Raw genomic sequence first — 21916 nt, 5'->3', positions numbered from 1 at the left:
TAGCATGTGGTTGGCACATAGTAGGCTCTATATTATGTTGCTCAGTTGGTTCAGTCATGTCTGACTCTTCGTGACCACAACTGGCATTTTCTTGACAAAGATACTGGAGTGGTTGGCCATTTCCTTTCCCACCTCATTTTACAGACAAGGAAATGAGGCACACAGGGTTGGGTGACTTGCCCAGGGTCATGCAGCTAGTGAGTATCTGAGGCCACATTTGAACTCAGGCCTTTCTTCCTGACTCCAGGCCTAGTGCTCTATCCACTGAGCCATCCATCTGCCCAAGCACTACATAAATGTTAATTTATTTACTTTGGTCACTTGTCAACTGGTGAATGCTTTTTGTTAGTATGTAACAAACTTTTACTCCCTTGATATCTTGGATATCAGACTTTTAACATAGATATTTGGTATGAATATTTTTCCCCAATTGATCTCTTCCCTTCCTCCAGTAGCTATGTTAAGTTTATTCTTGTAAAAGCCTTTCAATTTCATGTAATCCAAATTATTTATTTCATCCTTATCGATCACCTTTATTTTTAGGCCTATGCTTCAGGAAGAACAAAGACTTAGAAATGGAAGTTTCATGTATAAAACTAAAAGACCACTTTTGGTGTTTCTGTACTAGAAAAGATCTGGAAATAAAAGTAAATCTCCACTGGCTGGAAAATGGCTAGACAAAATGTGACACATGAATGTAATGGAATATTGCTGTGCCCTAAGAAATGGTGAATGTGAAAAATTCAGACAAACATAGAAAAATTATATGAACTCATGCCACAAAAAGCAAACAGAGCAAGAAAAAAATATGATTACCACAAGGTAAATGGAAAGCACAATAAGAAATAAAGCCAAATGCCATGTACCTTGTGTGACCTGGGCAGGTACTTATCCAACTGAGGCCTCAGTTTCCTTATCTGTAAAATGAGGGAACTGAACTTAATGGTCTCTGATGTATCTTCCAGTTATAAATTGCTCACCTTTTGATAATTATAATGACCAAGCTTGGTACTAAATAAAACAGAAAATACATCTCTTTCCCTTCCTTTTTAGAGGTGTGGAACATGGCCATCAGACTTAGCTGATGTGTTCTTTACTTTTACTTTTGTTAAACAATTTTTTTCTTTGCTTTTTTATATTTTGTTACAAGAGATAGCTCTCTGGCTAAGGTAATTGGAAGAGATATGTTTGGAAAAGAAGGTGATGTAAAAACAAAGCATATCAATAAAAATTTAAGACCAAATTTAAAAGAAAAAATTTTAAAATCTAAAAATTTAAAGGGTAAAATAAAATGCCATTGCTTATGAGAAATATGCTAAAAATGTGCTACAAAATAAAGGATAAGAAATATATACTTCCTGATTTCACAGCCCTTACACCTTGACAAGAAAGATAACCTTTGTCACTTATCCTGGGTGATAAAATCTTAACGAATCATTGGTTTCTTGAGTGTTTACATTTTTTTCTTAATTTCAAGTCCTGAAGAAAGATAGATATTGGAAGAAATTCTGTACACATCCTTAAGATGACAAAGAAAGCAGCTATGAGTAATTTATTCCTTCAATGTTCTTAAAAACTAAGGGAGTTAACTCCTTTATGGCCAATTACTAGCAAGTAGGTTTATTCACCTAGCAGAATGAAGGGAAGTCACACTGTCTTACTGACTGAAATAAAAATGCAATCTTAGCAGTTATTTGATTACTAAATATCTACATGAGAATTGTTGTTTGCTGGCATTCTATTAAGCCGATGTGCCTTTTCCCATGCACATTTGTATCCTTACGTGGCCAGTAGTGAGACTGATGGGTTAAAGGACATGAATAGTAACATTTCTCATATAATTCCAAATTGTGTTCGTCTTCCAATAGCCTCTCCAACATGAACTATTTCCAGCTTTTACCCTCTTTGCCAATTTAATGGATTAGGTGATTATGACTCAGTCATTTTAATTTTTGTTTGTTTTATTTTTATTGATTTGTACCTTTTTAAAAAATATGGCTATTGATAATTCGTATTTCTTCCTTTCAAAATTGTTTGCTTATATGCCTTGACCGCTTGTCTAATGAGAAAAAAGGCTGTTGGTCTTACAAATCTCTATCAATTCCCAATATACTTTTGGAAGAGAGCCTAAAATCATTCCTATCTTTTGTTTTTATATAATATTCATTTCCAAACTCCTCACTTCCTTACTCAGAGAGCCATACCTTGCATCAGAGAATAAAAAGAGAGGAAAAACAAATAAAGTTCATTAAACCATACAACATATTAACCAAATCAATGGTATACATGATATCCTATACTCATAGTTCCTGACTTCTACAAAGAAAAGGAGGAAAGCACATTTTCTCATCTCTTCTTTGGGAGCAATCTTGGTCACTACAATTACACAGCGGTCAGGTGTGAGGCTTTTAAAACAATTTACCTTGTAGTTATGCAAATTTTTTTCCAGTTCTGTATATTTTACTTTGCATCAGAGGATATGTCTGCCCATACTCCTCTGTGGTATTCATATTCATTATTTCTTATGGACAACAGTATTCTATTACATGCATGTACCACAATTTCTTTATCCATTCCCCCAATCAATGAACATCTTTGTTTTTGTTTCTTAATACTATAATAAAAATGCTGCTATGAATATGTACATTTTCAGTAATTTCTAGCTAAAGATTAGGGTTTTATGGTTGTGGGAACCTAACTCCCTATTTTCCATCAATTCAATGTATCCCCATTTGCTTTTTTATTTTAACTTTTGTGTTGTTTTCTAGGAACATATACCCACAAAAGTTGAAGATAGCATGAAGTTCAATGATACTTAAATTTTCTCTACTCAATCTGTTTTCCAAGTCAGTTTTTGCTATGAGATAACTCACATTTTCTATTTTTTCAGTCTTTTGACTTTGTCTTAATATTTCTTGTCTATAATTATAGAGTTATTTACTTCTATTTGATTAATTCTAATTTCAAGGGAGTTTTTTTTCTCAAGCAAACTTTTTTGTTCCAAGTTTTACTCTTTCCAAATCTTTTCCCATAACTTACATTTTATTTTCCATTTTCCCTCTAGTGTTCTCATTTGCTTTTTAAAGTAATTTTTTTTTCTAAAAAAAAACAACTCTTGCTTCATTTCTTCTGGGAATTCTGGTTGGACTTGTGGTCAAGTTATGTTTTCCTTTGATTCTTTGCACGCAGATATTGTAGAGCATTTTCCTCTGGGTTTGTGTCTTGAACATTCCTGTCATCATAATTGTTCTTTTTAGTTTAGGATTTTGTTGTTGTGGTTTACTTATTATTCCAGTTTTCTTCCTGACTTTAGACTTTATATTAGGACTGAGGTCTGTGCATTTCTGGTAGAAATGTCTTGGTTGAGGTTTTGTCCTTTTGGATCCTTCTACTGTTTTCTTGGTATACTGAGTGCTAGTTACTCTATATTCTTAAAGACAGTTCATGTTAGAGACTTGTAAGCTTTTGGTGCTCCCCAAAATGGTGTGACCCAGCACAAAGTTTAATCACTGCCTTCCTAGTATGAGTTTTGCAAGTTCCTGACCCAGGTTAGGGTCTGTATGCTACTCCTGTTGTTTGTCCTGTTGGAAGTTCCAGTAGACTACTGCTAGATTCAGCCACTATTCTGATGGTTTAGAGTGACAAAACCAAAGGCTGCCCATTGGTCTAATATTCCTGCCTTGGTTATTCCACTGCAGGATTAAGAATGAGCTGGAGGCAAAAGTTGGGACCCCATTCTGCTCCTGGGGTCAGAGCTGCTTGCCTCTGAACTTGTTCCTAGATCAGTGCGCAGTCTGTGACCACTCTTTATTTTAGAACACCACCCTAAGCACAGGTTACCAACTTGGTCTGTCCTGGAGCTAGGTAGTTGGCAACAGAAGTATCAGTTAACAGCCATTCTGATGACCTGCACAGGGTTGCTGTGTCCCACTATAGGTTTGGGACCTCTTCTTGTCTTTAGGCCCAGTCCTTTTTCAGTCATTGCATGCTGGGATGCTCCATGAATCACTGATGGCCATGCTTTGCCCCCAGTACCCACAGACCTCTCTTTCTGTTAACCCTATGTTGACCTTGTCTGGGAAAACGACACTGTTGTTTTTTTCTTGGCTTTCCCAATCAGGACTCATTTTCTAGAGCTTTGTGTAGATGGCATGGGGAAAAGCTTGACTGTTCTTCCTGCTATTCTGCCATCTTGGCTCCCTAAATAATCTAACTGTTGAACAGAAACCTCAAATTAGACATATTATTAGTTTGCTCTATTTATTTTTTTTTAAAAATATTTTTTTTCTAATTACAAGTAAAGATATTTTTTAAACATTAATTTAAAAAAACCTGAGTTCCAAATTTTTCCCTCTTTGTCTTACTACTCCTTCCCTAAGATGGTAAGCAATTTGATATAGGTTATATTAAGTGCAATTGCATGAAACATATTTCCATAGTAGTCATAATGTGAAAGAAGAAACAGGCCAAAAGAAGAAAACGCACACACACAAAAAATGAAGAAAGTGAAAAGAGTATGCTTTGATCTGCATTCAGATGCCATCAGTTTTCTTTTTCTGGACATGGAAAGAAATTTCTATCTTGAGTCCTTGGGACTTGTCTTAGATCATTGTATCACTGAAGAAAGCTAAGTTGTTCATAGGTGATCATCACACGATGCAGTTATTCCAAATAAACCAAGCAAGTACAGAGCAAATCCCATATTTAACATTGGGCCTTTTCCCCTACAATAGAATGGCAAGTTCAATGTTCTCCTGGTTCTGTTCACTTCATTTTGCATCCGTTCATGTAAACTTCCCAGGTTTTTCTGAAATCTACCTGCTCATCATTTCTTATAGCACAGTAGTGTTCCATTACATTCATATACCACAACTTATTTAGCTATTCCCCAATTTCCCTCAATTGCCAATTCTTGTTTGCTTTGTTTCATATGATAACTCTATATTACTATCATATGGTATCCTTATATTGGAAAAAATGTATAAGCTAATCCAGTTTTCTTAAGTCACTTACTTAAAGAATCACTTAAAAATATTGCATTGCTATGATTTCATTTCATTAAGATGCAATTTGAATTGGTCTCCGAAAGGTGAAAAAGGAAGAGACAATTTCCACTCTTACTCTCTTGCCATCTGCTGAAAATATGGTGATTCTGTGGTGCTTTTTCTTGGAGTTCCTGCAGGGGCAAGGGACATCTCTCCCCAGTAGCAGCTATGACAGCTGCTCACATATGGTAACAATGATACATGCTCATTTAGGTAAAGCTGTCAGGATCTCAAGGTCCTGTCTACCTCTTCCACTCTGTTTCTTTCTCTCAGCATAAGTGACTGAAGAACAATCCTGAGGTCAATGTCTCCAGCCTTGGAAGCAACCTTGTGGGCTTGAGAGGTTAGAAGTTTCTTCAGTAAGAGCTGACCGGAAGAAGTAGTTTTCCCCAACAACATCATTCTTGGAGAAGACACTCACAGAAGGGTCAGCCCAAGCCTGGGCTTGACTTAGCAGATGATGTACATCTTTAGAGAGTTATTTAGACAGTGCAGAGCCAGTGGCTATTCAGCAGTTCAATAAAATGTTTCACACTTTGGTGTTTTAAGTTCTAGTGTACTTCTGAGAAAGTGTTAATATACGTTAACATATTAAATTTCAAGTCTTTTGCAATATATGCTTTTGAATCTTTTATGTTTTAAGTATGGAATGGAAGAAATAAAGATCTGTTGTTGTTGTTAATGATGGTCACCTAGGTGGCACAGGCCCAAGCCTGGAGTCAGGAACACCTGAGTTGAAATCTAGCCTTAGACACTTACTAGCTATGTGACCCTGGGTAAGTCACTTAACCCTGTTTGCCTCTGTTTTCTCATCAGCAAAGAGAGCTGGAGAAGGAAATGACAAACTACTCTAGTATGTCTGCCAAGAAAACGCCAAATGGGGTCATGAAGAGTGGGACATGACTGAAACAAGTGAACGACAAAAGCAGGGGCCAGAATCAGGTTGTTGCAACACATTTAAAAGACAGACTAAACCAATGAGATGGAGTAGAGAGGACTGGATACAGGAGGCTGGAAGATCTTTTGGAGGCTACTGCAATATAGGTAGGTGATAACGAGAACCTGGATGGTTGTAATAGGATAGTTGAGGAGAGGACAGATGTAAGAGTATGACAATGATGGTATGAATAGAACGTGGTAACTAATTGTATGTGAGAAGTGAAAGAAAGAGAAATGTCAAAGATAATGCCAAGATTTTGGACATTGGCAGCTAAGAGAATGGTGGTCCCAGTGCCAGAAATAATTATATAATAGAGAGAAAATTATTTTGGAGAAAAAGATCTTAAGCAAGATATCTTAGCATAGACGACCAAGTTACTAGGATGCGTCAAATACAGTGATTAATTTTATAGAATCAGTATGTCAGAGATAAGTACTGAGTACAAGGAGCTGAGTACAAAGAACAAAAAGCAAAATGCAACCAGGGATATTTACCTGAAGTCATAGGAGGAGTAACCTTTGATGGAAACACCAGCATGTGATACAGAAAAATAATGACATAATCCAGTTTGAGCTTTAAAAGAGTATTCTGAATCTCTCACCAGTCTCACCTGAGTCTAAAAGAAAAAAAATCACAATAAATGATTGACTTGAAACCTAAAACGATCTGAATTTTGAAAATAACTATTATTATGAACATCATAACAGCCTGTTCTTATTGAGTCCTTTGTACTTAGTCTTTTGCATGTACCTTATATTTCTCTTGGCTCTTGTATGTAAGTTCAGGCTTTTTCTTTTTTAAACAAAATCCTTAAAGTCTGGCAATTCAGTAAATTTTTTTTCATTCAAAATTATGCTTAGCTTTGCTGGGTATATTTTGGCCAGCACCCCAGTTCTCTTGCTCTTTGATATACAGTGTTCCAAGACCTGTGGTCTTCTAGTGTTGCCACTACTAGGTCTTGCGTGATTCTAATTGTGGTACTCCCATGTTCAATTTTTTTTCTTGTTGCCCATAATATTTTATTCCTGAGCTGGGCATTTCAAAATTTGACTATGATATTCCTGTGGGTATTTCTTATATCTTGTAGGATCTCCTTCAGGTGGTTATTAGTGGATTTTTTTTCTATTTCTACTTTCCTCTCTTCTTCTAATGCTCCAGGACAATTTAAAAAAAATATTTCTTGTATTATTGTATGAAGTGTCTTTTTTTGATTATAGCTTTCAGGTGGTCCACTTATTTTTATGTTTTCTCTTCTTGAACTGTTCTCCAGATCAGTTGTTTTTCTTATGAGAAGTTTCACATTCTCTTCTACTTTTTCACTCTTTACATTATGTTTTGTTATTTCTTGATCTCTTATAACTTTGCTGGCTTCCCCTTGCCCAATTCTGATTTTCAAGGAGTCATTTTCTTCCTTAAAATTCTGGATGGATCTCTTTTTCTAATTGGTTGACTTTTTTCATAACCTTGTTTTTCTTGGATTGTTCTTATTCTTATTTTTTAAAAAAAATCTTCCTCACTGTCTCTCATTTGACTTTTAAAGTCTTTTTAAAGTTCTTCTATTAATTGTTTTTGGGCAGGTGTACATTTGGCATTACTCTTTGCAGTAAAATAGGGTTTCTTTGCTTCAGTATCCTCCTCTGAAGATGAACCCTGGTCTTCTCTATTCTCACAGTAACTTTCTATGGTGGGATTCTTTTCCCTTGCCTGTTCATTTTTTTTAGAAAAATTTTTATTTGTAACAGTTTAATTTTTATAATCACCTCTAGTCCTGGGGTATGGGGAATGGTATCTTTAGCCCCTGATCCTCCTTCAGTTCTCCCCTCTGGCCCGGAACTGAAACCCAGACCTCCAGTCTTCTGCAAGTGCCTACCCCACTGCTTCTGCACTCCATGGGTATGTGGTAGTTCCTTCTTATCCACAGCTGCGTCACTGCAGCACAGATGGTTCTTGCATTCCTTGTTAGCAGAGGTTACCTCGATCTTCCCCGGCTCAGATGCCCAACTCCTCTCACTGTCCCAGGGGTACCCAACCCAACTAACCCCAGGGTTTGCTGCTTATTGCTCAAACAAGGACTAGCCTGGAGGTGTTTACTCTTCACAGGAACCATTATGTAATATGCTGGTTTATACCTAGTTTCTGCCATACTGTTTTCCATTTTTCCCAGCAGTTTTTGTCAAATAATGAGTTGTTGTTCCAGAAACTGGGGTATTTCAAACACTAGATTACTATGGTGATTTAGTACTGAGCCTTGTGTATCTAACCTATTCCACGGAATCTATTTCTTAGCCAGTGTAAGATAGCTTTGATAGTTACCACTTTATAATACAGTTTGAGATCTAGTATGGCTAAGTCATCTTTCTTCACACTTGTTTTCATTAATTCCCTTGATATTTTTGACCTTTTGTTCTTCCAGATGAATTGTGTTATGATTTTTTCTAGCTCTATAATTTCTTTGTAGATTAATTGCCATGGCCCTGAATAAGTAAATCAATTTATGCAGAACTGTCATCTTTATTATATTGTCTTTTCTACCGGTGGATAATTAATATTTGTCCAATTATTTAGATCTGACTTTATTTGTGTGAAAAGTGTTCTGTAATTGTCTTCATATAGTTCTTGGGTTTATCTTGGCAGGTAGACTACCAAGTATTTTATATCATCTATAGTTAAGAGGAATTTCTCAGCCAAGATGGCAGCTGGAAAGCAGGGACTGGCCTAAAGCTCTCCCCCAGGACCCTCCAAACACCGATTAAAAAATGGCTCTGAACAAATTCTAGAACTGCAGAACCCACGAAATAGCAGAGGAAAGCAAGGCTCCAGCCCAGGACAGCCTGGATGGTTGCTGGGTAAGGTCTATCGCACGGAGCTGGGAGCAAAGAGGAGCAGAGCCCAGTGTGGGCTGTGCCCAGACCAACCAGACTGGGAGCTGGGAGGAACAGGTCGTAGTATCCTGAATCAGTGAGCTGTGGCAGTTACCAGACTTCTCAACCCACAAACACCAAAGACAACAGAGAAGGTTAGTGAGGAAAAACAGCGGGGGCAGAGTGAAAGGAGTTCGCCCAGGCCCAGGTCATGGTCTGGGCTGGCGGTTCTTGGGGGAGGAAGAGAGCTGGTGTGGCAGAGCTTGCTGTGTAGAAAAAGCCCTGAAAACAACAGTGCAGCCCCTCAAGCTTGGGACAAAGTACTCTCTACTCTGCAAGCAGTCATACCCTGACGAAAAACTCAAGGGTCAAGTAGTTGGCTGGGAACATGGCCAGGGAGAGAAAACAGACTCAGATCCAGACTCAGACTCTGGAATCTTTCTTTGGTGACAAAGAAGACAAAAACACACAGCCAGAAGAAGTCAACAAAGTCAAAGATCCTACAACAAAAGCCTCCAAGAAAAACATGAACTGGTCTCAGGCCATGGAAGAGCTCAAAAAGGATTTGGAAAAGCAAGTTAGAGAAGGAGAGGAAAAACTGGGAAGAGAAATGAGAGTGATGTGAGAAAACCATGAAAAACAAGTCAACGACTGCTAAAGGAGATCCCAAAAATACAGAAGAAAATAACAATTCAAAAAATAAACTAACTCAAATGGCAAAAGAGCTCCAAAAAGGCCAATGAGGAGAAGAATGCCTTCAAAGGCAGAATTAGCCAAATGGAAAAGGAGGTCCAAAAGACCACTGAAGAAAACATTACCTTACAAATTAGATTGGAGCAAGTGGAAGCTAGTGACTTTCTGAGAAATCAAGATATTATAAAACAGAACCAAAGGAATGAAAAAGTGGAAGACAATGTGAAATATCTCATTGGAAAAACCACTGACCTGAAAAATAGATCCAAGATGGATAATTTAAAAATTATTGGACTATCTGAAAGCCATGATCAAAAAAGAGCCTAGATATCATCTTTCAAGAAATGATCAAGATTGATCATTTCAATGTCCTGATATTCTAGAGCCAGAGGGTAAAATAGAAATTGAAAGAATCCACAGATCGCCTCTTGAAAAAGATCCCCCAAAAAACCTCCTAGGAATATTGTCGCCAAATTCCAGAGCTCCCAGATCTAGGAGAAAATACTGCAAGCAGCCAGAAAGAAACAATTTGAGTACTGTGGAAACACAATCAGGATAACACAAGATCTAGCAGCTTCTGCATTAAGGGATTGAAAGGCTTGGAATATGATATTCCAGAGGTCAATGGAGCTAGGATTAAAACCAAGAATCACTTACCCAGCAAAATTGAGTATCATGCTCCAAGGCAAAATATGGACTTTCAATAAAATAGAGAACTTTCAAGGTTTCTCAGTGAAAAGACCAGAGCTGAATAGAAAATTTGACTTTCAAACACAAGAATCAAGAGAAGGTAAATAAGAAAGAGAAATCGTAAGGCACTTACCAAAGTTGAACTCTTTTGTTTACATTCCTACGTGGAAAGATGATGTGTATAATTCATGAGACCTCAGTATTAGGGTAGCTGAAGGGAATATTCATACATACATACATACATACATACATACATATATATATATGTATACACACACACATATATGTATATAGACAGAGGGCACAGGGTGAGTTGAATATGAAGGGATGATATCTAAAAAAATCAAATTAAGGGATGAGAGAGGAATATATTGAGAGAGGGAGAAAGGGAGAGATAGTATGGGATAAACTATCTTGCATAAAAATGGCAAGAAAAAGCAGTTCTGTTGGAAGGGAAGAGGGGGCAGGTAAGGGGGAATGAGTGAATCTTGCTCTCATCGGATTTGACCTGAGGAGGGAATAACATACACACTCAACTGGGTATCTTACCCCACAGGAAATAAGAAGGAAGGAGATAAAAAAGGGGGGATGATAGGAGGGAGGGCAGATGGGGGAGGAGGTAATTAAAAGCAAACACTTGCAAAAAGGGACAGGGTCAAGGGAGAAAACTGAACAAAGAGGGATAGGATAGGAAGGAGCAAAATATTGTTAGTGTTTCACAACATGAGTATTGTGGAAGGGTTTTACATAATGATACACACGTGGCCTATGTTGAATTGCTTGCCTTCTTAGGGAGGGTGGGTGGGGAGGGAAGAGGGGAGAGAATCTGGAACTCAAAGTTTTAAAAGCAGATGTTCACAAAAAGTTTTTGCATACAACTAGGAAATAAGATATATAGGCAATGGGGCATAGAAATCTATGTTGCCCTACAAGAAAATAAGGGAAAGGGGCATGGGGGGGGAGTGGGGTGACAGAAGGGAGGGATGACTGGGGAACAGGGCAATCAGAATATATGCCATCTTGGAGTGGGGAGCAGGGTAGAAATGGTGAGAAAATTTGAAATTCAAACTCTTGTGAAAATCAATGCTGAAAACTATAAATATTAAATAAAAATGTGAAAAAAGAGGAATTTCTCTTCCTGTCACTTGCTGCCAAACTTTGTTGGTAATATATAGAAATGCTGATGAAATATGTGGGTTTATTTTATGTCCTACTTCATTGACTATTCATTTTTCCCACTGAAGGATTATGCTCAGTTTTGCTGGTAGGCAATCCTTGGTTGTAATCCAAGCTTCTTTGTCTTCTAGAACTTAATTTCCCGACTCTCTTATCTTTTAAAGTAAAAGCTGCTAGATCCTTTATAATCCTAACTGTGGCTCCTTGGTATTACAATTTTTTCCTTCTGACTTTTTGCAGTATTTTCTCTTCAACCTGAGAGTTCTGGAATTTGGCTATTATATTTCTGGGAGTTTTTATTTTGGGATCTCTTTAGAAGGTGATCTGTGGATTTTTTTAATTACTATTTTACCCTCTGTTTCTAGTTTATCAGGGTAGTTTTCCTTGATAATTTTTTGAAAGATGCTGTCTAGACCTTTTTTTTTTTTAATCATGACTTTCAGGTAGTCCAATAATTCTTAAATCATCTCTCTTGGATCTATTTTCCAGATCTATTTTGCAGGTTGTTCTTCCAATGAGATATTTCACATTTTCTTCTATTTTTTCATTCTTTTGAATTTGTTTGGTTGATTCCACTTGCTCAACTCCAATTGTTAAGGAATCATTTTCTTCAGTTAGCTTTTGTATTTCCTTTTCCATTTAGCCAATTCTACTTTTTTAAGGAGTTTTCTTTAGTGGGTTTTTGTACATCTTCCCTCAATTTTTGTACTTTCTTTACCAAGTTGTTGATTCTTTTTTCATGATTTTCTTGCATAACTCTCATTTCTTTTTCCAAATTTTCTTCTACCTCTCTTATTTGACTTTTAAAATCCTTTTTGAGCCCTTCTAGGGTTCTTTTTGTGCCTGAGACCAATTCATATCTCTCTTTGAGGCTTTGCACATAGACATTTTGACATTGTTGTTCTCTTTTTAGTTTGAATTTTGATCTTCCCGGTCACCATGGTAGCTTTCTATGGTCAGGGCTTTTTGTTAGTTTGTTTTTATTCTTTCTTCATTTTTCAGCCTATTTAATGACTTTTAAAATTGAGTTCTACTCTTTGGGTACCCGAGGCACTGTCTCACACTTCTTGTGCTGGGGGCCAGGGTCTTTGGGACTGGCCACTTGTCTGCTATACCAGGGATAGGAGGCCTCACAGGTGGTACACTTTGCCACTGGCCTGCTGTGCCAGAGCCATGGGGCCTCTGTTACTGACGTGTGCCGGGGCTAGATGCCTCCTCCTGGCTTGCCTGGACACTGTCTGTATGGCTGTGCTCCCCTTTCACCCAAGTGAGATAGACTTTTCCTGAAGTCCTTCTAAGTTGTTTGGGCTAGAAAACTGTTTCACCCCAACCTTTTGTGGGTTCTGCCACTCCAGAACTCATTTTAACGTATTTTGAAAAGTTGTTTGGAGGGGATTTTGGAAGAGCTCAGGCAAGTTCCTGTTTTTTCTCCACCATCTTGTCTCTGCCCAACACCTTCATTTTACAGATGAGAAAGCTAAGGTTGAGAGAGATTAAGTGACTTCCCAGGTACAACAAGTAAGGGTTTGGGACTCAAACCAAGCCTTACTGACTCAAAGTCCAGCATTCTATCTCTCATGTTATGTTGCCTTTCTGATGTTACATAGAGGCCCTTCACCAACCGAGCCACAGTCTTCTGGACAATATCCAACTATATCCATTCTTCCTAAAATGTGGTAGGAACTGAAGTGGGCAGGACTCAACTGAGGTCCCTGTCTAGATATAGTGTGAGCAGGGAACAGGTCAGGAGGACTACCCTTCCTGCACTCTAGAACAGATGACTCAGTTTAACACAGGCAATATGCAAACTCTGTACATTAGGTTAATGAAGAGACTGTGTAAGTTGTTTGCATTTTTGGTAAGTACAACAAATAAAGTATAGCAGTAGGAAAATCAGGAAAAAGTAAAAAATAGAATACCTTATTTAGCCAGTCCAAGGCATTCACAGTAGACCCACCACTGCAGCCAAAATTGTTGTATGAACAATCAATGAGTTGCTGGACACTTAAGTCTTCCAAAGGCGCCCCTTTGATTGCATAGGCAGATTCGATTCCACCCACGACGCTGAAGGCCCAACATCCTCCACACTATTTAAAAAAAGAAAAAAAGAGAACTATTTATTATCAGACAGTTTGCTCCATGCACATCCTGAGAAAAAGTAAATTTTAAATTGGCCTACAGAAATTTGCCTCATTCCTAACCGTGGTAGTTAAATTATTTCCCATCACTAGGCACACATTGGAAGCAGACCTTGGATTATACACAGGCTGACAATGTGTGCAAATTCTACTCTGGTGCTGACTAGCTGTGAGACCACTTTACCCCTCTGAGTCGTACTTCTCTCATCTGCACAAAAGGGATAATATATTTACAGTAACTCATAGGATTGTGGTGAGGAAAATACCTTTTAAACTTTAAGCCCTAATGAAATGTATTATTAATAATTTCCCTTCCCCCCACCTTTTTTTGGAGAAAAAATATATTCTGAGTTCCAAACAAATAGTTTGGTGAAAAGAACACAATTTGGAGGCAGAAGTCCTGGTACCATATCCCAGTTCTGCAACTTAATACCAGTGTGAGCTTAGGTAATTAACTCATTTTATCTCCAGTGGTCTTAGTTCCCTCACTTGTAAAATCTGTTGTTGTTTTCAGTTGTGTCCAACTCTCTATGACCCCAATTGGGGTTTTCCTGGCAGATACTGGAGTGGTTTGCCACTTCCTGCTCTAGCACATTTTACAGATGAAGAAACTGAGGCAAAGAGGTTTAAGTGACTTGCTCAGGGTCATATAGCTAGTGAATGTCTGAGGACAGATTTGAACTCAGGTCTTCTTGATTCCAGCCCCGGCACTCTATCCACTGTATCATATCGCTGCCCTTGTAAAACGAGGTTGGGCTAAATGACTTATAAGATTCCCTTCTAGCTACAGAATTAATAAGCATGTATTATGCACTAGGAAGATATAAATAGAAAATGTAAGCCTTATCTCAAAGGTATTTATGATTTCTAAGACTTACATAGGAATCTGACAACCCATTTAAGGGCCTAGGTACTGCTTAAGTTAGTTATATAGAAAAGAAATGTCAATAAGCATTTATTAAGTGCTTACTATGTTAGGCATGAGGCAGCTAGGAGGCTCAGTGGATAGAGCACCAAGCTTGGAATCAGAAACACCTGAGTTCAAACTCGGCCTCAGATGTTAGCTGTGTGACTCTGAGTAAGTTACATAACTTCTGTTTGCCTTAATCCACGAAAGAAGGAAATGGTAAATCACTCCAGTATCTTTGCCAAAAAAACTCCCCAAAAAGGGGTCATGAAGAGTTGGACATGACTGAACAACAACATAGGCAAGAATAAAACAATCACTGCCCTCAAGAAACTTACAGTCTAATGGGGAGATAACAAGCAAAGAACTATGTACAAACTCTCTCTCTCTCTGTATGTATACACACACACACACACGCGCACACACACACACGCACGCACACGCACACATACACACACACACACATACACACACACACGGAAAATTGGAAATAATCCACAGAAGGAAAGCACCAGAATTAAAGAGTTCTGGGAAAAGCTTCTTGCAGAAGGTAGGATTTTAGCATCAATCTGAAGGAAGTCAGTGAAGCTAGAAGGAGGCGAAGAGGAGGGAGAGATTCTCTAGGTATGAGGGACAGCTAGTAAAAATGCTCCAAGTTGGGACACAGAATGTCTAGTTAGATGAACAACAAGGTCTTGCTGAGTATGTGGAGGAGTAAGGTATAAGAAGACTGGAGAGCCAGGAAGGAGCCAGGTTATTTTGAGAGGGTTTCAAAGCCAAACCAGAGGATTTTATACTTGATCTGGAGGGAAAGGGGAGTGAGAATTGTTAGAACTTTTACCTAAACTACTGTTTGAGAACCACAGATACAACATTCATGTGTTGAGACCAAAATCAATAATACCAAGAGCTGCCAATTGGCAGAAGTAAGAGGTAGGAAAGAGGAGAAAGCATATCCAAAAAGGAAGAGTAGAACAGTAGAAAAAGCGCTGAATCTGGAATCTGAAGATTTTAGTTCAAATCTTACTTTTGTCACTTATAACTGGTGTGACTATAGACAAGTCATCGAACTTTGTGAGCCTCAGTTCCCTCACTTGTAAAATGAGAGGATTGGACAAATGGCCTCTAAGATCCCTCCCAGTCCAAATTTATGATCTGATGATAATCCTGTAAACCCAATCAAAATGGCCACTTATTGGTTCAGTACTTAAAATTATTCTTAACAATAAATATGTCAAGGAAAGAGGAAGCTAGTACTCACCATCTGTTGGTTTCTTACTTTTGTTACCACATGTTTATCCCTCCAGTCAAATCTTATTGGCAAAGGCATGTGTGTGGTTGGCACCTTTAGTTCTTTATTATATAATGGAAGTTCAGAGGGTTTGCTTTTCAAATAAATAGCTGTGAAAGAAAAGCAGGATATGGAGTTGGAAGAAAATCTTGTAAGTTTCTCTGATAAAAGTCTCATTTTTAATAGGAAATGGAGTCAAATCTACAAGAAAAAAAAGCTATTCCCCAATTTATAACTGGTCAAAGGATATGAATAGGCAGTTTTCAGAGGAAGAAATCCAAGCTATTAATAGCTATATGAAATAAAAATTCTCTAAATCATGAATAATTCAATGAATGTAAAAGAAGATGACTCTGAGGTGCTACCCATCAGATTGGCTAAGAGGATAAACAAGGAAAATAACAAATGCTGGAGGAGCTGTGGGAAAGCATGGACACTAATCCAATGCTTGTGAAGTTGTGAACTAGTCCAACCATTATAGAAAGCAATTTGCATCTGTGCCCTGCACGCCTTTTGGCTCAGCAACAGCGCTACTAGGTCTGTTGTGAGAACTGTCAACTTTTTACTGATTAATGATATTTTTACAATAATAGGACTCCAATAGGGCACCCTTTAGGCTAAGGAGTTCTAATATCCACAGAAGCAATTCAGTTTGCACCTTTCTACTGTTAACTCTGTAGTAGATAGATAAGGATTGCAGCTTTTTGATTAGATGAACTCTTGGCTTGCTCCAGGAGCCCTGAGTCATTCCCCTTTTTCTGCTTTTGATAGTGGCTCCAATAAAGAAACTCCCCCTACCTAAACTTCACTCAAGCCTGGTACTGTCACGTGATTCCAATTACTTTTCCACCACATCTGGGGCTGATTAGGAATGCCCTCTCCAACATCTGACACTGATTACCTGTTCTCAACTGCTCCCACTCTTAGGACATATAATCTTGCCACCTGGAGCCTAATTTTGAGTGTGCTCCCTCTCTACCACCTCTTCCTTACCCTCAGGCTGGGTTGAATTCCTTCTAAGTGGAAGAAATCTCTGTCTGTTTATATTTTCATATTTTGTTGTTGTTGAGTCATTTGGGGTTTTCTTGACAAAGCTACTTGGTGTGGTTTACTATTTCCTTCTCTAGCTTATTTTGCAAATGTGGAAACTGACAAGGTTAAGTGACTTGCCCAGGGTCACGCAGCTAAATAAATATGTGAGGCTGGATTTAGACTCGGGTATTCCTGACTCCAGTCCTGGCACTCTATCTACTGCATCACCTAGCTGCCCCTGTTTCTATATAATGTATGCATATATGCTTTGTTTGCCTGCTGGCTATGCCACATAACAATAAAGCTCATGACTGTATTACTTTCCCGAGTATCAATTTTCTAGAAATTCTCAAACCCAGACATTTGTTTTAACCTGAGCAGTGAGGCCAAAAGATCTAAGAAACAAAGAAAGGACTCATGTGTACTAAAATATTTATAGAAACTTTTTGGTTTTGGAAACCAAAGAATTGGAAATTGAGGGGATGCCCATCAGTTTAGGAATGACTAAACAAGTTATGGCGTATGATTGTGCTGCAAAAAAAAATGATAAAGGGGATAGTTTCAGAAAAACCTGGGAACTGATGCAAAGTGAAGTGAGCAGAACCAGGAGAACAACTTACACAGTAACGACAATATATAAAGATAATCAACTCCAAAAGACTTAGTACTCTGATGAGCAACCAAGGTTTCAAAGGACCCATGAAGAAACATACCATCCACCTCCATGTAAAGAGCTGACAGATTCAGACTATATAGATTGAAACATTTTCTTCTCTTTCTTTCTCCTTCTTTTCTTTGGATGTGGCTAATGCAAGAATTTGTTTTGTATGACTATGCAAAATATATTTATGAGAGTTTAATTTTCTTTTCTTTCTCAAATAAGTGGAAGAGGATACGATAAAGGAGGGAAGACATTTCAGAACTGAAAATAAAATAGAACTGAATTTAAAAAATCAAACAGATAGATGAATCCCAAAAATCAAATGGAGTTAAAATAAATATTACTTTTCCTGTTTGATGTACTTGGGGTTTTTAAAAGAATCTGTTCACATACTGAGGCATTAGCTTTCTCACTGAGAGTCCTAAAGTTCTTCCTTTCTGAACCCTATTAAACTCTGTAGTACATGTTTTGAGAGCAACTGTATATATATCTCTCTCTATCTATACACACATACACACATATATGCATATGTATATATGCATGTATGTGGCATATATGTGTGTGTATATATACATATACACACACATATATATGTATGTTATCAGCAACACTATCTGTGATTACAAAAAGCTGGAAACAAAATACATGACTACCAACTGGGGTATGAATAAAATGTGGTACATGAATATATATATATATATGCATATATATAATGGAATATTCTTTCATTATAAGGAATGATGTATCAGAAGAATTCTGAGAAACAGAAGTCTTCTATGAAGTGATGCATGATGAGGAAAATAAAATTAAAAGAACATATGTGGTTACTACAACAACGTAAATGAAATCAATTTTGAGAAGTCATGGCACTTTATCACATACCATGATCAATGTCAGTGCATGCTATTAAAATCAAAGGATGTATTCTTTCATGAATCAGTAAACTAAATCTTTGGGGGAAGGGGGACTGTGCTTTGTTAGAGACCCTCGTTTAGCTGTTTGATGGAACATGTTGTGTCAAAACAAACATATCTACTAATATTAAAAGTAAAAATTTAACAAATTGCAAATTTTGTTTGTAAAGCATCTCCTGGATGCTTTAAAGATGGCTATTTAATTACATAAAATTCTTCACTAGACATAGCTTGATAGCAGCTTATGTGAAAAAGCTGAATAATTTCAGTGGACTCCACACTCAACATAAACCAATGACTCTTCAAGCCCTGGTACTTTCTTTTAAACGGATCCAACGTTTTGTTATTTTCATCATTGCTAAGAGGGCAAAAAATTCACATACACAGTTATGTATGTGTAATGTAAGCTTGCTATCATAGAGATAACCTAGCCAAACTCTTTTATTTTACAGACGAGAATCTGAAGCCCAGAGACATGAAGTGTCACACAGAACAAAAGTGTAAGTAAGAGGAAGGAGATGAAGGAGAAAGGAAAGGCAGAAGTCCTAGGTCATGAATGGCAGAGTCAGAATGAGAACTTGGGTCACCTCACTTGCTATCCAATATTCTTTCCACCATGCTCCTCAGACTTTCAAGTTCATTTCCCCCCAAGTTCTTTAGTATTTCATTTTCCCCCAATTACATAAAAAAATTTTTAATACTTGTTTTTAAAATTTTGAGTACGAAATTCTCTCCCTCCCTCCCCACTACCCTCATTGAGAAGGCAAGCAATTTTACACAGGTCATACGTATGTAGTCAGGCAAAATATATTTCCTATTAATCACATTGCAAAAGAAAACATAGACCAAAAAAAAAACCCCAAGAAAAATAAAGTACAAAAAGTGTGCTTCGATCTGTATTCAGACTCCATCAGTTCTTTCTCTGGGTATGGACAACATTTTTCATCATGGCTTTCAAGTTCTTTAAGCAAAAAAATATGCAGCATTTTAGAAAGTATAAGAAAGTAATTGGGCATGAATGAGGCCCATTCTATGCCCCTTATTCTACTGGGAAAGACTTTGTGGAGTGGGTGGAGCTTAAGAAGAATTGTTAGTTTTTTGAAGGGGAAAAGAAGATGGGGAAGCTCCTAGACACTAAAAAATGTAGGTACTTTGAGGGCAGAGACTGTGTTATTTTTTTTCTCTGTATCCCCATCACTTTGCAAAGTCCCTTATAAATACGAGCTGTTTGATAAGTGTTTATTGATTGATCACTGATTTATTATATCTAGAATGGGTTTATTTTCTTTCCTAGGACTTAATTTGTGTTTTATAGAGTCACAAACTACGAGTAGCCATGGGTAAGTCATTTTATTTTTCTAAGGGAGCTCAATTTCTTCCTCTATAAAATGAAGGGATCGAAGCAGGTGATTTCTAAGATCCCTTCTGGCGCTAGGATCCTAAGGAGTCTATGAGTGTTTGTAATTTGGAGAAACAAAGTCAAACAAACATTCCTAAACACAAACTAAAATGCAGAGGAGATGATTTTGTTTCAGAAATATTTTAGAAGTAGCTCAGGAAACCTAGAGTAGGGTTCTAGATTTCAAAGGGTCTGTGAATTTGGATGGAAAAAAATTGCATCTTTATTTTCAGTAACCTTTAAATGAAATTTGGAATTTTCTTTAATTGTGAATCTAGGTTACAAATGTTATTCTGAGAAGAGGTCAACAGACTTCTCCAGACTGCCAAAGGAATTTCTGACACATAAAAGTTAAGAACCTCTACTTTAGAGCTCTGAACTATCCTTATCCAAGATGCCAATGTGTAAATGACAATGATAATTCTACCACTCTCCACTCTGGTGGAATGTAAACTCCTTGAGGTCAAGCATTTAATTTTTGCTTTGTGTCTGGCACACAGAAAGTCCTTATGAAATGACTGTTGAAGTGAATTAAAAGATAATGGAAGTGTTCTACCTAATGTCACTTTATAAATCTTGAGACTGAAGTAATTCAGAAAGACATAGAAAATTCACCATAATCAGGAAGTTAAGAGTACCATTAGATTATACCTCTAAACTCTTCTGGAAACAAATGAGAAAACTGATTTATTCCATAGATAGCAGAAGTATTGTCACTGGATGAAAATGAATTCAAATAGCGATGTCTTCTAAGACTTTCCTAGACAACAGAGATGGGAAAAAAAGAGGAATTAACAAAACCAAAGACCAAATTAGGATATTAAAAATAAATTCAGTCCTTCCTTTTCTGATTCTATCTTCAAATAACTCAGTTCAAAAAACTGATTTGTACACTAAAAGCTTTGGTTGTGTCTTATAGAACTTTCAAAGACTTTTCATAACTTTCTCCAGATCATTTTTGTGTATAAAAGCTTCCTGTGATTTCAGAAATAGATTATCATTTACTTTGGTCTTAGTGAAAACACTGAAGCTTTACAAATAAGTGGGATATACTCTGTGGCAATAAGTATACTTTATCAGATATTCATTAATTCAGAGTCAATTGATCTTTGTTGGTAAATCTGAGCCTTTTAACCTCAAAAACTCTGTGAAAGATGCATGTGTTAATTTATACAGAGAAGAGCAAGAAAAATAAGGGACCATTTCAGGGAAAGGTGTGTTGGGATATCCCTCTTTGGAAAAGGGGGAATGATCATTAACTATGGACTTCATTAAATTTGAATTCAAGATAATCCCACTTGAGCTGAGCAGAAGCTTTCCTTTTACGACAAAAGAAAATAGATTTAGACTTGGGAGGGACTTTTAAATATGCAAATAACTTTGTTATATTGGACAGCTAGCCAATGGTATGAGAATGAAGACTGCTTAGAGTCTGTAGTACTGATAGCTAGCGCAATGGCTTTAAAAGAAATCACAGCAGGCATGGCCAGAGAGAACACAGACCAGCTAATCAGACCAGAGACAGTGGCCACCATCTATGTAGCAACAAACCCTATTAAATACCAAAAGCAAGACTCATTTGCTGATGGTTACTTTTTCACATGTGTCCTTACCCCATCTATGGTCTTCACTGTGGGTTTAATTTGCTTTTAAACTGAATATCAAAATTGCCTTTTGAATTTTGCCCACAAATATCTGATAGAGTGTTCTGCCCAGAACTCCCAAGTGTGTGAATCTGTGAACCCTTCAGGAGCCTCCATAGAATGGGTGCACCTATGTCCAGCAAGCAGTTGCTGAAGTGGAAAACACTGTTTATTTGTGACATAGAGGGTAGGAATTTCATTGGGTGCCACTGAAGAGATTGTATGACTGCCATTTTTGTGTCTTTCTAGGTTTAATTAAGCCCTGGATAAAAGATGAGGGAAGTGAGGGAGGACGTATTATGTAATTAAAAGTTCCAGAGCTTTTGTTTTGGGAGGCCAATGGTGGTAGTAATAACAGCTAACATTTAGATAGGCTTTAAGGTTTGCAAAATACTTTACCCTATAAGGTAGGTATTACTATTATCTTAATTTTACAGATGAGGAACTGAGTCAGAGCAAGGTTAAGTGAATTGTCCAGGATCACACCACTACTAAGTGTCTGAGGCAGGATTTGAATGCAGGTCTT

At 37.4% G+C, this 21916-nt stretch overlaps 1 protein-coding gene across 1 annotated transcript in view; it reads right to left on the bottom strand.

Annotated features, from left to right (window-relative positions):
- CTSO (cathepsin O) overlaps positions 1-21916 on the bottom strand; it is a 61698-nt gene that overhangs the window by 14037 nt on the left and 25745 nt on the right. Inside the window, exons 2-5 of the mRNA XM_036764698.1 lie at positions 20399-20507; positions 15712-15851; positions 13325-13492; positions 6480-6601 (exon numbers count right to left, since the gene is read on the bottom strand). Coding sequence (XP_036620593.1) covers positions 6480-6601; positions 13325-13492; positions 15712-15851; positions 20399-20507 — 539 coding nt within the window. The remainder of the gene's footprint in view (positions 1-6479; positions 6602-13324; positions 13493-15711; positions 15852-20398; positions 20508-21916) is intronic.

Source organism: Trichosurus vulpecula, chromosome 6 (genome assembly GCF_011100635.1).
Source record: "Trichosurus vulpecula isolate mTriVul1 chromosome 6, mTriVul1.pri, whole genome shotgun sequence".
Taxonomy (NCBI): domain Eukaryota; kingdom Metazoa; phylum Chordata; class Mammalia; order Diprotodontia; family Phalangeridae; genus Trichosurus; species Trichosurus vulpecula.
The sequence above is the reverse complement of the archived record's forward strand: the minus strand, read 5'-3'. Positions and strand labels throughout refer to the sequence as shown.